General features: G+C 39.9%; 1 protein-coding gene across 38 annotated transcripts in view; it reads right to left on the bottom strand.

The window, feature by feature from the left end:
- The window catches only part of GTDC1 (glycosyltransferase like domain containing 1), a 178,596-nt gene that overhangs the window by 16,196 nt on the left and 144,900 nt on the right, over nucleotides 1-17,500 (bottom strand). For 31 of the 38 annotated variants that reach the window (XM_027459203.3, XM_027459204.3, XM_027459209.3 and 28 more), the window contains one exon: nucleotides 2,034-2,143. The exons of 4 other annotated variants lie outside the window; for them this stretch is intronic. In XM_027459203.3, the coding sequence (XP_027315004.3) occupies nucleotides 2,034-2,143 (110 nt within the window). Of the gene's footprint in view, nucleotides 1-2,033; nucleotides 2,144-5,877; nucleotides 5,915-7,911; nucleotides 8,051-11,387; nucleotides 12,078-17,500 lie in introns of those variants that run through there. 3 more of the 38 variants (XM_072040413.1, XR_011810448.1, XM_072040410.1) reach the window with 3 other exon arrangements.

Below are 17,500 nucleotides of genomic sequence, written 5' to 3'. Positions count from 1 at the left end.
CACACTGCTCAGCTGCCACTGCTACCTAACCAAACATCATCATCCTTAAACAAAATACGCTGAAAGTGCAGCTTCCATCCTAAGAATGCCAATCACAGAAAGCATTATTAAACCCCTATGTGAAAGTGTGCATAACGATCGGTGATCAGATAGCTAACACAAATTTCATTCCTAAGGGGTGACTTGTGGCTGCCACTGGGATACTCGCCAGCCTTCACCCCTCCACCACCGGCAGAGACCACACCACAGCCAACCATCCAAAGCCCTAAGTAAATCTTACCTCTTGACCCCCTTACAGCCTAAAAACGAGCTTCAGCATCACTGAAAACAAAATATTTCTTAACTTCCTACTGGATATTCACTGTGTACTGCTAACCAGCGAGGTACTGAAAAATTGGGTTTTCAAATAAATGAATGATTACCAAATTATAAAATATATGTACATTACTTTATTTCTTACCAAAGACTGTAAACATGACACTTATAATACTGAGGGCATTTGATCCCATAACTGGGGGGAACAGAATTGCTGTGCCAACAATTTCTTATTAAAAAAAAAAAAAAAAAAGTCTGGAAAAAATCTCTTAAGTAGAATTTCAGCAAAGCATGTGCAACAGGTTTTATTGGTACTTGTTAGCAATGACCTGCATATGTCATTTGTATGAATATGGCCCTATCAAATGCATGGTGATGAGACACATTTCACCATGTTGCCCTTTATATAGACTCTATTTATACACGAGGATGAATGAATTGACAAGACAAGAGGTGCGGCATATAGATTTGATATACTGGCATAAATTTAGGATGATCTACATTATTCATAAGTACTGAAGCCACAAATGAGATATGTAACAACATCCAAAATGAGTGTCAATAGAATCTGTTCCCGCAGTGCACCATCATATATTCCTATCTGTCACATATTCCTTAGAAATTTCTCCTTCTAAGAAATCTGGTGCACTCAGTCTGGAAAGCAACGTTGCCTTGGGATCTGCAATAAGACTCGCCTTGAAGAATAGGCTTTCAGAAAATTGCCTAAAAAGAAGTGGACGGAAAGCAGGAAGAATTTCCTACTACCCAATGATGACCTTTTTTTTCCAATCCAGCTGTACCGCAGTTGGGGACTTGAAAGTTATTTGGATCAGATCAATTTCCTGGTGTCTAAAAGCTGGAAAATCAAAACTAAACCAATTGAAAAATCACAGACCAGCAGGCCACAGATACTACACGACTGACAAAAAAAAAAAAAAAAAAAAAAAAGATTTTCAACTGATTCCAAGTCCAATTTTACAGACTGAGGTGGTAGATGGATACTTGTCTACAATTTGGAAAACATGGATGAGCTAAAGCACCAGGTATTCTGGAGCTCACCTGTGGCTGATATCCATTTTCAAAAGGTTTAATTTACTACGTGCACACCCACTAGAGGATTTGGTCGGTCTCTTTATTGCCACAACCTCTCAGACACAAAGCTGTGTCTATCCAGGATAAGCTCTATTTCTTTTTCAATTGAGTAAAACTTTATACTGCGTGGTGGTTGTCAGAAAGCAAGAAAAGGAAGGACTGTGCAAAAGAGTGGTAGAAAAATACTAAAGATTAACGACCACTTTCATGCCAGATACAAACCAGAAGCTCTCCACACAACTTCTTAACCTTATGTTTGAAAGGGAACTAAGTGTTTTCACCTGCTAAAATCTTGGTCTGGATTTCAGATGAGTGACCAAGACCTGAAAGATTTTATTTCCTATCTGAACCATCCAATCATTTGCACCTATTTGTAGACTTACATAAATACAGACGTGTTACCGAAACACAACTCATAAACACGGTCTTGCCCTGCCGAGTAAAAAGAAAAATGCTTGCTGTCTCTAATCATTTTGATTTTGTAATATATCAACATTTACTTTCACAGCTACGAAGATTTTAAACATGTTCTTTTCACTAGTGTAGGAAAATACGCACTTGAAAATTCCTTCTGGAAATATCTATTTTATGGTAACTTGATATTAAAAAAGAAAAAAAAAAGGTACCTGGAACGTCAGTGAAACACTCTCCGAGGACGGACACATGAAAAGGTAGTTCTTTCTCTTTCAGTTTCAGCAGCACTTTAAAGAAAGTTTCAGGATCTTTGTCATGTTCCCTTGAAATAAACAGAACTTATCTCAGCATCACTTATGTTTACTTGTGGAATTGTTTTCTGTTTACCAGAACACTATTTATCTTCAGTTCCACTTTGAGGGACTAAAGCTCTTCAGCATAAATTCCCTCTTTATTTATGCAGCATGGTTGAATATTTTCCTCAAGCCAGCACTCAGGATCAAAACTCAGTTTCATCAGATTCTTACATCCCTCCCTGTCCTCAAATGTCTTTTACTCCTCAAAGTGCCAACTTTTTACTTTACTCCTTAAATTATGAACTTTTTAAAGTGAGAAGGACTGAATATCACATCCAGCTGAAGGCAAAATCACACGAAAGAAAGGATAAGGTAGGAAAGAAAATACATGTTTTTTATTTTTTATCTGTCAAAAGATACATATACCGTCTCCATTATAGCTTATTGTCGCTTTTTTCAGGAGCAATATGCTAATCAAAAACTTTTGCTAGAAACTTAGGATTTCCAAAACTGGAATTTTATGAATCCATGTACTAATGGAAAGCTTCTAATCTGTTTAGTGCTTTAGATCAAGAAGGAAAGAACTAACATGAGGCTTTTTCTACCTTTAGACTTTCAGGGAGGTAACTGGAAGTTAAAATAGTGAACTAGAAACCTGTATTTATTTATAATTTCAGCTGAAGATAATACTAAAGGTTTGTATAGGTATGACAGTCAATGCCTTGAAACACAAATTTGGTTATTTAAAAAAGGTAAAAACAATTTGCTTGTCTACGGTCTTTACTAGGACAGAATGAATAGTCACAACAGTCACCACAGATGATCTAAATTTCTAAAATTTGGTACATTTTATTAAAGATGAAATGAGAGACGTCCCCCACACAAAGGTGAATATTATATCTTGCATTTAATTATTCTGCTTTAAATTATTGTATTTCAGACAGATGTGCACCATATGTCTTTAAAATATTTTGGGTTTATTTATTATTTAGAAAATTCCACTGTTTTCCTTCCTGTATTAAGGGAAAATCTACAGCTCAGCTGCCCTGGTGTCTTTCCTCACAGACTAATTTTCTAGAATGAATCTGTAGGTTTGTCACACCGCTATATGAAAGATTAATAATTATATCAATCAGGAAATCTGAAGCCAAATGACATCTGCAGCTCTACATGTGTTAATTTCTTATTCAGTCAATATTTTTGGTTTAGGGAATTAAAACAAATTAATCTTATAATTAATGTGACTTTCCTAGGCTGAAAACTCGTCAGAAACCGTGCAGTTCTCAGAATCAGTTGCTTTTTTTTTTAAAAAAAAAAAAAAAAGGGGAAGCCAGACAATAATTACTTTAAGAAGTTCTGCATCTCCCAGATTTGTTTTGTTCCCAATAATAAAGAGGAATGCAACAGCATAAGCTTCCTAATTTGTTTCACATCTGCGAACCAGGAGTTTTCACGGGGGTTCCAGCAACCAGAGTGGCTGGGATCGCTGACTGGGAGAGAGAAATTTCCTTCAGCTGATAAAAAAATTAGTGATAACTGCCCACCGGTTTGCTTGGGCTGAAGTAGCCACCTGTTTCTGGCAGGTAAATTCTGTGTGTTGGTGTATTTGCAGCATTTCAGTTCCCTCCAAGTGCTCAGCTGAAAGAGCTGAAGGGGGATTACAAGAGATGATTCAGACTTGGCTGGAAGGGAGCGCCTATTGGAAATGGGAAAGTTTGCAGGGAGAAAAGCGGTGGTGCTGTGAGCCTGTGTCGTGCAGGACTGTGTTTCCTGCTCGCCTCAGTTTCCCTTTCGGGCAGATTTTTGGTGGTGATCCTGTCGAGCACACGCCGTATGCGACGCCGAGCTATGCCAAGCCCAGCTTCTCATCCCGGGGTGGAACCCAACATCCACGTACGCAGGGAAGCCGGTCCCGACAGACAGAGCCACGACGCTCGCACAGAGCCTTCCAAGCTTTTCACAGCCGCGCTATCGGCTTCGCAGTCACACAAAGTCCTTCCAGAAAAGGATATGCTTTCCTTCTCCCTTTCCAGAAGAGACCAGGGGTCCCAGAGGCAGCCAAGAGTGGAGGATGCTGTTGGAGCCACATTGTCAAGGAGCTGGCAGGAGAACGTGAAGCCTTGCAGCTCGGAGAAGCCACATAAGCTGCACATATTTAGGAAAACTGATAGGAATTGGAAGTTGCAGCTTTGTTTAATAGGTGGGGAAGAACAGAAGGAAAATTTGGCACCCAGAAGGAATGCTGAAAGGGGAAACGTTTCCTCTGCACTGGAGCCTTTCGTATGGGTTTTCTGATGTAGGTGATCCTCCTTCCATATCCCCTCTGAAAATATTTAACTTTTATATGATACCCGGAGGTTTTAGGGACACGTTTTGTGAATCTCAGAGCTTTTCTATTTGGGAGGTCATATCGTCTGAGCTGTCAGAGCCTGCGGCTTTTCCATACCATGGCCATTTTATTTCCAGTCACTTTGCTAAGACCTACAGCAAACTTCCAGCACGTGTACCTACAGCTTGCAATCATTACTCCACCCAGCAGTTACTAAAGGTGTAGCTGCTCCTGGTAGAAAGGACTAACTAGCACAAGACCAACTCTTTGCCGCACCAAAGAGTGCTGCGCTTCTTGGCTGACATGGAGAAAATCATATACGATCCAGTCTGCCTTACTCAGCAACAACTGCTAAACACACCAGATTGTCATAGCAGTGATCGTGGAAAAAGATGAACACAATATGGAATGTCTGTTCTCTAAAGATCTGCTCAAAATGACGTGCACTTTTGGCTGCATCTGTTGCATTTTGGAGCTTTATTAAACGGTATTAATTATATATATGCTCCACTTCCTTAGGAAGAGCTGCAAAATTGCATAAAAGGCTGAAATAAAAATACAAAATTTTCTTTAAGATATTAAGTTTTGAGGAAAATTTAGCTAATTTGATTCTAGGGTCTGGTTTTGCTGTTTAAGTACTTGAAATCCTCTTGTATTTTTACTGGATCTGATATGCATCTGGTACAGGAAACATAAGAACTGGGCAGAGTACGAATGTGTCTAAATTTCATCATAAGAACATGAAAACATCAGAATGACCAAACTCCAGCTGTAAACTGCCACAAAATGGACACCGGCACCATATGCTTCCTCCTTTTACCTAGATTTGCATTGAGAGCACGGCTGTTGGAGATGCTCAATTTCCACGTTTAGATACTGCACCGTCATTTGTTTATTCATTTATTTTTTTTTACCTAGGATTACTCGAGTTGTTTTTTTTTTAATTTTTGTGTCCCAAACATGTTTCAAGAGAGACACTTTAAGCCTCTCGTAAGAACTGGCTGAGGTTTAGCGGTCTGGGTGTGGGAGCACAGCCCACGGTTCCTCCTGACTTACAGCGACTTCCCCTTGCAGTCTGAAACAAAACTTCCCAGACTGTCCACAGGCGAGGAACGGGAGGGCTGCAGTATCAGCAGCATCAGTATCGAGCCTCCATTATCTCTGCTTTAGATTTTCTGTTTATAAAATGGGTGTGACAGTATTATTTTTTCACCACAGAAGGATGCTGTCAGGATTAATTGATGACTTGACATCCCTCTTTTCAGCCTAAAATGATTAAAACTGCAACTACGACGAGGCTCCACTACACAGTCAATAGCAAAAGTTTTCAAAACCCCTTTCTGCTTTTCAGGGATTTTGTGAATTCAGCCTGAGCCCTTGAGCCTTGCCCTTTGCTGGACTTGGATGGAGAACGCATATAGACCAGCTCACCTGGAGTAATTCCCTTCTGCAGCAGGATGCCTACGCCCTGACCAGGGATGGGAAAAAAAAGAAAGAAAGAAATATCAGAATCTGGCCCTTTATATTATTCTGTGCATATTCATCTCTTAAATTTGAGTGAAATTCAGTAAGAGGCCCAGATGGTCTTCTATGACTTAAGTTTAATTTTTTAAGTGTATGTAAACTTTTCACACTTGGTGATAATCCCAGTTATTTAGGATTTGGAGAAAGACACATATAGCTATGCAATTACAAAGTAGAAGAGTTGTGCAGGAGAGACAGAACTTGCTCAAAGGGGCAAAATGAAGGCAGTTTATTTTGGTAGAAAAATAAGTTTAAAAACTATGATTTATGCAAGTTAATCAGTAACAAGAAAGTGCTGAGCCAGGGAGAAAGTCTGAATACTTCAGAAAATACCGCATCAAGGGTATGTAATGCCTGTGATAACAGCGGTCCTGTTGTGCCATCTCCCAAGGTGTGACATATTCTGAAAGGGTTACAAATAAGCTCAGCTAAAAGCAATATTAAAAAGCTTGATCTTAATCTTCTTAGCATTTGAGTGGTAGAGAATTCAAAACTGTGAGTGCACATGGTCATGTTTCATTTTTTTTTACAGTGATTTAAATCCAAGCAATTCACAACATTTTCTACACAATCCTAAGCAAAGCAAAGCACCCTGAAAGCCCAGGTAGGACAAGCAGCACCATGTCCAGCTCACCTTGGAGCAGTCTATAGCAAGCATCAGTACAGAAAAAGGTGGAAAAGAGCAGCAGCTCCAGCTGCCCCAACCTGGGTATGTCTCCTTCTGCCTCCCCATTTCATGAAATCACCTGAATGTCAGACAGACACACAGGTGGCATTCAGAAATGGCATTACTAACACAAGTACAAATTTTTCACAAGTTAAACTAGCATTTTATCACTTTTATAGGCTACACACCAAGAGCTAAAACACAAATTCATGGCTCCCTGCAATTACTGCCAGTAAATGGCTCACAAAAAAAATAAAACCACTAGAATGGCATTCATTATTTATGACGTTGGGCATCACTTTTGGAGACAGAGGACTGGCAAGCCAGAATACCCATGGAGGAAAAGGGAGGACAAGGGACATCAGCCCCCGAAAGGCTGCAGCAGAGCATAGGGGCAGGGGCAGGAAAGGAAAATCAGGAGCACAAAATCAATAATTAAATTTAAGGAAATAAAGTTTCTAAGACCCAGATCTTAAAGTGGATGACAGCCTCACCTCAGCTGGTCTATTTAGTTCTGGGAAGGTGAAAAAGTGAGGAGTGAGTTTGGCAGCATGCAGGCCAGAGAAGATAGGCAAAAGATTGTAAAGAGACAGAAGAACAAGAAGAGAAGAAAAATCAAAGAACAGAAATGCTCAAGTTGAGAATTTAAAAATGATGGCATGTTCAAACTCAGGGGAGAAAAAGTACACAGTAAATAGAAAAGAAAAAGGAAAAGGTACGTAGCCGGGAAAAACAAAAGAATACAGAAGAATCAGACTATGATGGAAACAGAAGCTGCAGACAGCACTTGAGAGTGCTATCAGTGGTAGAGAAAAGGTCAGAAAAATATCAGTACAGATATGAATTAGGAAGCAAAAATAAAACTGCATGGTAATTAAAGGAGAAGAACTGAAGAGGCAGAGAAGATAGAGAGGACACACACACAGCAATGTCAGAAGAGAAGCAAGGGACAGTGAGGAGGACGGAGAACAAAAGAAACAAGGACGAGGAGGTAGAAAACATGTGAAAATCTTTGTAGTACTTAAAAGTTCTGAAACAATGAAAGAGAAGAGAAGCATGGGCAGAAGAAAAACTGGTGCTGAGAGCTGTGTGAGCAGCAAGGCAAGATCTGCCCCTCCATTGCACACAGAGCCAGGAGATGGAAGGTGCCTTTATCCCAGGAACATTGTTTGGGTGATAAAAGCAGGAACTTGAGGTTCTGCACTGCTTTGGTTGATATGATACAGACTTGGGGAGGGTGATGAAGGATGCCACAGGCTGATAAGAGGACTCACATGACATCAGCCTCCTGTTGACCCTGTATCTGTCCAAGGCATTCTCAAGAAATGAGCAGCAGCACATCAATGAATGGTGCAGTCCTTAAATGCACAAGATCGAGCCAGAAATGGGGCTCCATTTCATGTCAAACCTCACCTACAGAAAAATATCAGTGATTTAACACTGCATTGCACTGTTTACTATGTACACTTTGACATTTCACATTAAATCTGCAACATGTGAACATAGGTTTATTATAATCCGATAATTTTAGACAATATCAGTGCTGTGGCAAAAAAAAAATAAGCATGGCCTTCAAAACAGAGAATCACAGAGTTCTGGGCTTTTCCTGACACTGATTTCACTGATTTCCCACGGGACCGCTCTGCCAAGGTTTCCTCATCTGTAAGATAAGGTTTTAGAGGAGCTTTCATTTACAGAAAAGTGGCGAGGATCGGAGTCAGTACATACTTCTGGAGGATAATATTCATCCTAAAGTAAGAGGACTAAGTTACGAGCCTATTCAACACACCAAATGAAATATATTCAAGTAATTATTTTCATGAAGGGCAGAGGACTTTCCTAAATCAAACGACTTTAATATACATTTTCTGTGTTAAGATTAAAAAAAAAAAAAAAGGGACAGAAAAAATTAAAATTCTAATACCAAATTTCTGGTAACAATGCTCATGATAACTGCAAAAGAGGAAATATTACTGCCAGGAAAGAGCTATTAGAAATGAAACAGGGGAAAAAGAAATAACTATGAAAATGCAAACATGAAGGAAAAGTTAATTGCTTTCCATTTATTCAATTTATCACAGTATTTTTCCATCTTTTTACATTTCCAATATGAGGCAGAGGTACAGTGTAAATATGTAGTTAAGTCCAATGAGTTTCCTTCTTCAGCTGATACGCTTACAAAATGTCTGCTGTAATTGTGCCTCTAAACATTGTCTGGCATCATCAGCATCAAAAGTTGCCACGATCTCCAATACCCCCTCAGTTAATAGAAAATGGAGTCAGCTAGAAGCAAAGGTTTTTGCCTAAGTGTCACTGAAAAAACGACACTACAGAATAAATTCTAGCCAAATTTTGAGGTCCTACAAGTAGAAGAGAAGGTTCTGATCCTCACCTGTGCTTGCAAAATACCTGTGCAGGCCAAGGAATTCAGAGATGGCAGTATACAGGCGAAGAGCAGCCGAACAGAACCAGCAAAGACAGTGTTTTATTTTCTATTATATCCCATGACGTATTTACAGTGAGGAGTGTGTATTTTACCTTCTGATTTTTTCAAATTGCTGGCCTGAGAAAAATGGGTGGCATTTTGCTTTACGCTGGAAAAGCATTTTCTCCTATCTTGTGTTATCTAGAAGAGATTCATAAAAAAAGAACCTTGGGAGTTTATTGTTTAGATTCTTCTTCCTCTCCCCTCACAATTCATGGAGAAAAAACTCAAAATAAAATATTGTACATTCTCTAACCAAAGAAACCTCGGGATCAGCATCAGTCATTGAGCCTCCTGCTTATTTCTTAAAGAGAGATTAACCTTTGAAGACAAAGACCGGCGTTTGGTCTCAGTTACTTTGGTGTAGAAATCAATGCACTTTCATTCTGTTGCCTTTTTTCATTTCTTTTGCTCCAAATTAGTGAACCTAGCTTTTCACAAGCGCAGGATTCAGATGAAAAACGTTTCTGTCGAATTATTAGTGGAATCCAGTAACCGCTATGGACTACCCCCAAATAGTTTCTTGGAGGAAAAATTTACATGAACTTCCTTTTGTGTTGCAAAGGTAACATAACAAATGGTTTCCTGTTGTTGGGAGCCGTGGTAGGCCAGATAAAATAATCTGAGTGACCCTGACAGCTCTGATAACCACACACAGCATATCCTATTGTAATTCAACACACTATGAAAAATCATGCCATGGTAATAAACGATGGGTATGAATATGATAATAAACGGCTAAGAATTTACTCGGGTGGTTCCTTGGAAGAACAGAAGAATCGAACGTAAATCACTACATAAAAAATACATTACATGTTTGCCTGAGAATGGCAAACCCACTGTACAAGACCCTGTCTTGATGCTCTGCTCCTCTCTCATTTTCATGGTGAGCTTGCATTACAAAACTATGACTATTTAATACTCCCTCAAATAATCCATTGGTGTCAAAAAGCAAGCCCTGGTAACTCTGAGGCGAGTTAGCACAGGTACCTAAAATAACTTGTCCTTTGTGGATTTGTGCAGCTGTCCTCTCCAAGGATGAAGTTCCTACGCAGGAACTTTCTTGGCACCAAGACCAAGGCCTGAAACTCATTATTCAAAGAGATTAAAACAACTCCAAATCTCACAGCTTTCAGAACAAGGAATGAACTAATTTCATCGAGTCAAGTTTTTGCACAACTGCAAGCAAGAAAAAGCAGAGATTACAGAAGACAAAGGGAGAAAGAAAGGGTGAAAACATGGAGAAGAGCAAAGTGGGGGAGGAAAAGAAGGGAACGAGAGAAGAAAATCAAATAGTTGCAGTGCAGTAAGAAGGAATTAATTAAAAGGAGCTTTGAAGGAAGAAACAGAAGAAACATAATCCCCCATTATTGGTGAAAATAAGAATATTAGATCATTGGCTTACGAATGATTAGATTTTTGTTTCTCAGAAGGTATTCGCATACTTTGGTGATGGGTGCTGCATATTACAAAAGGTGGCATCATCTACTGATTTTGCCTGGGACTTACTGCAAAACCCCTTCTGTCCTTCTTTATGATGTTTCCCAGGACTGAAGCTATCTTGGACTATAGCCTTCCAGAAAAATTCTGCCAAAATTTTTCCAGAACATCCAAAGAACATGATTTAAAATCCTACCACCCAATGAAACTGCAAAGCACATCTTACATATATTAAATTTCAAAGAAGCCTCTGTTTTAAGTATTCAAGCCTCTTTTTGTTTTAGAGTGAGAACTGAATATTTGAGTGGTTTCATTTTGTGTCAAAGACACGCTCTTTGTTGCCCTTGTGAAGATCTTCCTAAAAATGTAGCCAAGACTGCAAAATTTTCTTCTGGTGTCTGGTCACTGAGTGGTCCACGTGTCTTGGACACACAACAGGCCAAAGCCAAGCGAGACCTCTCCTACCTCTCCTACCTTCACAGGTCAGGCTGATGAAACCCAGGCAGGATCCAGCGTCTGTGAAAACATAGATCTTGTCTTCACTTTCAATGATTTCTCTGCTGGACTCTGAATAACATTCCTGGAACTTTGCAGAATAAAGAAGTGGTTTATATGCATTAAAAATATGAAACCGTGAGAAAATGGGTAAGATTTGGTTAAGAAAAAGACAGTGGTAGAAGAGGGGGGATGAAGGGGCAGAAAGTGGTAATGGAAATGTGTGCTGTTCTAGTTTGACTAAAGCCCTTAGAAACGAACCACAAAAAGCAGTAGGGACAAATAAGATCTGATCAGTATGACCAGCTACACAAAAATAGCATGGCAAAGAAACACCAAGATAGGTCTGGGAAAATGGGGCAGAAAAAGATTGTTTTGATGGCAGTATGTGGGAGAGTTTAAGCCCCCTTCCTCCAGAGCCACGAAAGGGCTCCTTGGTTCCACTAGTTCACGTGCACTTCTGCTAAAAGATCTGTTTTTCTCTGTGGCCCAGAGAAGAAAGACACCACAAAATGAGTTTCCTATCATGGAAAAGGGGAGAGACAAGCTTACTGGAGATTTATGGCAAACTGTGATACATTGACTCCAAACAAACAATAATCTAACATCTTCCAGTCTTACTTTAACTCAAAATCAGTTTTTCAGCCATGGTTGAAACTTTTGTCCCGAGAGTCTTCAGAGGACAGCACTAACATGGCAGTCTCACAAGTGTTTGGGTAGTACAGAGGGAATGAAGAAGGATGGTTTCTACCTGTGATATTTTAAGCCGAATCTTCAAGTTACTTCTCTTTTTCTGGATATTTAAAAATTCTTTCTGTCTCACGTTTGAGCAGCATGACATGCTAAGCTCAAGGGCTTCCTTCACATTGCTCTGCAGACCTCTTCTCACCGCACTCCTGTCCTTGAGGCAGGGCCACATCAGCAGGAGATCACCTCTGGTGGGTCACACTCATCATTGTGCCCACCGGCCACCTTGGGGTTTTTCAGTAAATTATTGCCACACTAATCAAGTGAAGATGGCTTTGGAAATAGAAACACATGGCTGTGGGGTACTTCGGAGTGCAAAAACATCCCCCATAGCAGAAAACCACTCAATGGGCTTGAGTTTTGCTTCTGTTGCAGATAGCAGTGCTCTTACGACCTCTTACTGCTCCTACTATGGGCACTCCAGGTAAGGTGTTGCTTTAACCATGACTTTGCAGGAGGGGAAAAAGGGTTTACGCCAAATTTATCTACACATAATGAGGAGCAGAATTGGGCCACAGAGCTTAAATAGAGAAAAGAAAGTACAGTTCTTAGTAGAAGTGAAAGAACTAAATGTATTTGAGGAAGCATTGAGAAAAAAAAAAAAAAAAAAAAAAGTTTTATTTTAATATGATTATTTTTCAGCCTATTAAGTTCTCCAATATCAGAATGAAGCCTACTAAAAGTTAGTAAATAAAGGCTTTCAGGAGAGCTTTATTAAATCACTTATGACTTATCAAGTTAAAACTCCCACTCAGATATCTTAATAAAACTTTCAGAGAATATATTTAATTTCACTGGAAACCAGCAGCCCATTACTAACTACAGGAGTGACTGTGCACTACACCACTGAACAGCCTTCTGTAAATAGAGTATTTACCAACAACTTGGATTTAGTTCTCTAAAGTTTCGGTTTCTGAAGGTCAAATAACTATGTAACTGCTTAATAAAGAAGCAAAGAAGTACCTCTAAATATCTCCAAGCTCTGATGGGCTTATATTCTGCTCCTTAGGTGAGGTATTAGCAAAGCTTATTTATTTTCATTTCCAAGGCTTTTATTTGCTCATTCCCTTGTGGTAAAGCTGATTTCCATGATGATTCCCTTCTTAATTTTAATACCCTTTTTACTCATCATATAGACATAAGAATTTTCCATAAAATAATGAAACCCTTCCAAAGGAAATGAAGACAACTAGGAGAGGAAAGTAAACTACAGCTTACTTTTTTTTTTTTTTCCAATTAATTGATCCACTGTCATATGCATATATGAAAGATTTTTTTTAATGAAAGGAAAATAAGGTTAATTAACATAAAACCCCTCACTCCTTGAGATGTTGAATTTTGTATTTTATCCATGCTGCCTTAAGTGCCTTGATTTCCCAGTAATGACCTAGTTCTCCTAATGAGTAACATTAACCCCTGGCTGTAGCTGTCCAGGACTTAATTGTCAACTGGAGCTGAAATAGGAGAGTTTGCCGATCAGCAGGTATGTGGTATATTAACTCATGTCATTTCAGACCCTAATAAATAAATCTGTTGCTAAGGCAACAGGAACATCAACTGTATCACTTTTTTTTTCTTCTTTTCCCCCCCCTTTTTAAAGGAAACTGCCTTTCACACCGAGCTTTTAAAAAAGGAAATTAACTACATGTAACCGTAATTAGAAGAAACATCGTTTCTCATCTCAGAAACATATCTACATTAATGAAAAAAGGCTTTCAAAAAGAGGACTGCTTTCTACTGTGACCAGGGTAACTGAAATTATTTCCCTCAACTGAGGGAATGCAATTTGAAGTACACATCTGAGTGAGAACAGATCACAAAATATTTTCACTCTTTGTGTTTCTGAGATAGTTCCCCTCTCCTTTATTACACTGCTGATACCAAATGAGCAAAATGCTTCAACTATTAATCAGCAGCCTGGGCAATTGAAAACAGATGAGAAAAAATACCACTCAAAACCTAACACCTTCACTACCCTCTGTGTATCTTCCAGTATGATTGGCAGAAATGCAATCTTTTGGAAAGATAAAAAACACTCCACTTCCAGCTCATCAGACTTATCAGCTAATGAAAATTTAAGTACATGATTTAAACATAGATGCCATTGCTCCTCGCTGTCCCATGGCAACAGTTACCTGAACCTTGCATGGGAAAAGCAAGAAGAAGCTGGGGCAGAGACATCGCAGCTGGGCAACACAAAGGGTACCTGGGGCAGATGCATTGCAGCTGGGCACTTCAAAAGGTACCTGAGATTTGCTGCAAAAGCTGGTTATTCACCTTCTGCCTCAGTTTCTCCACCTGCAAGATCAGATGCTGAATACTCTGATTTTAGAATAACAGATTTGAAGTTTTACAGAAAGACAAAGTATTGCAAGTACTATATGCAAGTAGTACAGGAGTCAGACTTGATGATCCCTTCCAACTTGGGATATTCCATGAAATATTTTGGTTTTCTCTACTATTTGGGAAGGAATATCCTGGTGCTCCACACCCCTGGGGCCAGTGCATTCCTGAGGTCTCTTGGTGCCTTTCAGGTCAATGTCACAGTGCTCATTCAATTCTTGCCACTTTGCCATGGCTTGACATGTTTGTTACAGACTAAAAATTTCACAATTGGTAGGTTCGTGTTCAGCATGCATCTGCCCGACAGTTCTTCTGAAACTTCAGTGACCCACATCTCACCCAGAGACTGGTCAGGAGGGGAACTGAAAAGAAGTCCATGAGGCCACTAATGCTCTTGGAATACTTGCTACAGACTCTGCTCACAATTTAAACATAACAAACTGCTCCTCAAAACTGTATCTGGCTTTTGAGCTCAAGGTTACAAAGGTACCTACAGAGGCATCTTTTTTCCTGTTATCAAAATTGGAGATGACTTCTCTGGACTATCAACTTATGGCCCTCTGAAAAAACATTTTAGAAGACAGATAGAAAAAAAATAATGCTGTGATGTTCACTATAGGAGGAGAATTTTCACATTTGAGAGGTCTTTATGCTCAAAATTTCTGCACGCTTTCAAAAACAATGATTAAGGAACAGTGCATCTTCCACTGGAAGGGTTCAATATCCCAAATCCACGGCTGTTGGAAGAAGTTTCAAGCTCAGGTTTCAGCAATGAATGAACAACTAAAGAAGAACACATACATCCAAACCCCCTTCCAGTTAACTTTTAAATCTGAACTTCCTGGAGTATTTCATCAACTTTCTTGTTTGCTGCTCAGAAGAAACTAATACCTGCTCTCAAACATAACCCTAGCTTGCATGAAAATGAAGTTAGACTATTTTCTTTTTGCTTTAGGTGGTCAAGAAGTCAGCTTCTACTTAATCAGATCTCTCTACATACACTTTCATGGCAACGTTTCATTCACCATTTGTCATCTATACTGCACCCTTGGTGAACATGGTTTTCTTTGGGAGTATTAGATAACTTCTCTTACACACTGCTAAGAAGTATCCATTTTAAAACTGTTATTTTACATCCTATGGGCTTTTTATCATATCTGGTACCTTTTAGTTAAGGCTGTATAAACACTTGCATTTTAAGCCTTTGTTTTCAGTCTGTCTTATCTACCCACCGCTTTCACCTTTTTGGATTAAATTTGCCAGAATCAGTTGCTTTGCAAAGATGAGGTTTCCCTCTAGGAACTCACTCCCCATTCAGCACAAATGTAAGCCAAATTCTCTGCTACATGCCAGTACAAGGGGGCAGAAAAACACCAGCCAGCTGAGACTTCCCTGAAAGGGGGGATTTTGCAGGTGACATGAGCTGGCATGAGACCTCCCCTTTCTCTGGAGAACTTTCAATCTCTACCTTCCTTGCAGGATGTTGTATGTGCAGGCACCTGGAAAGGAAAAGCAGGACCATGGTCCTTTCTGCTATATGCTCTCTGCAGGCTGTTTACAATGTTGGGGATGCCTGTTGAGACCAAAAGTACTAAACGTAGTAAAGGTGATTTCTAGGTGGACCACTTATTCTTCCATCTTTTCCATCTGCCTTTCTATACCTGAATCTTGAATGGGATAAACTTTGCTCCAAATTATTCTGCAATGCAAGAGAAATACTTGGGTATAGATTCACTGTGTATTAGAGAAACTATATTAAAGAAACCGTTTTCGCAAAGTTTCTATGTTAAACACTTTTGAGTTCTGAATTCCTGTTAAAGCTAAACACCCTAACTACACAAATGCTGTATCACACTGCTGAGACGAAGAGTCATAAGGTGCTACTATTAAAACACCTTTGTAGGCTCCTCTCCTTTGCAGTTTGCAGAGGACTTGTGCTCAGCTCACCGATGAACAGCTGTCACTCCCTGAAGGCAGTGAATTGGCTGTGCTACCAGAGATGTGTCCGCTCCCAGGACTTGTTCCTGAGCAAAGGAGACCAGGTCCTGGTGATGGGCAGCCACACGCCAGTGCACCGATGGGTACATGGTGAGCACAAAACAAGCTTTTCTCCATGGACTCATTTCTTCAGCTCTTTGACTTCAGAGATGCTCTACATTCTGAACAGGCAGCAGGGCACAGTGCTATCTCTGGACACACCATTTTCCCTTAGACCAGAAATCTGCAGATAATTTTTTTCAATCTGTATTTTTTTTTCTTCTGAATTTCCTCATCGTGACTTCCACCACAGTTCCTCGTGCTCCTGTATCTCCTTCCCCACGCTCTTGTCACACACTGTTACGTACGATGCTAGATTATGGGCTTATCTGATCTTTCACGTGAATTGATAAGGGCTATTTGTTTGTGTGTGTGTAAATTCTTGCCGATTCTTCATGTGATCTTTTATCACACCCATGCAATTAGGGGAAGAAGAATTGATTTCTGACAACTTTCTGCTATCGAGTCTTTAACTGCTGAGATGATACAGCACACACAGGGAAGAAAGAAAAAAGATGAGGCCCTTGAATTAAAGGAAAAAATGCAGGTCTTCTCCATGAAAGAAAGGAGACAAGGCCCCAGAATCCTACAGTAATAAAATGAGTACGTGTCGTCTGCATGATGTGGCTATGGTTTGGGGTACAGTGGGTTTGCAACTCTGCACATCCACTGTCACACCCAGATGCAAAAAGAGAGGAAGAACAAACTGGCACGGCCCCAGTTACTACGAAAGCTTTGGCAGGTGCCCGTGGGCATGCTGGGGGGCAGCAAGAAGGAATAATTTACACACATAAATGCTCGTGTATAAATTTTGTGGGGAGAGAGGATTGTGCCACACCAGTCACCGTCGTCTCCTTCATACACTTGTTGTTCACCAAATGCATAGTTTATTATCTTGGAAAGAAAACCTGTGGGATAGTATAGGGTTCTGATCAAATCTGGGGACTTTGTCCATTGATCATCACAATTTTGCTGTCTGTTTCCACCAAAGCACATTTACACGGAGGGAAAACTAATTCTTTGGCAGAGCTGCTGTCACAGAGAGACGCTCGGAAAACCATCGCAGCCTTTTATCCAGACCTCTGGCTATAAGTCATTTCTATTAACAGTGCCTTGCTATAGATGTTTATAACAAAACATTAAAGACTTGGTGAGAAAGGAGAAAACAAATTACTCTGCAGAGAACCTAGCAACTCTGCTAAAATACTGTCAGTTATTTATCTGCTGTCAGCAGAGGTTGCACACTGTAATCCTTGACAGGCTCGGATTCGGGGAGAATGAAGAGAAGGGGCAGGGATTGCATTTGAGGGCCTGTT

The sequence above is a fragment of the Anas platyrhynchos genome, chromosome 7 (assembly GCF_047663525.1).
Source record: "Anas platyrhynchos isolate ZD024472 breed Pekin duck chromosome 7, IASCAAS_PekinDuck_T2T, whole genome shotgun sequence".
In the NCBI taxonomy this organism is placed as follows: domain Eukaryota; kingdom Metazoa; phylum Chordata; class Aves; order Anseriformes; family Anatidae; genus Anas; species Anas platyrhynchos.
Note: the sequence above shows the minus strand (reverse complement) of the source record. Positions and strands in the feature narration are given on the sequence as shown.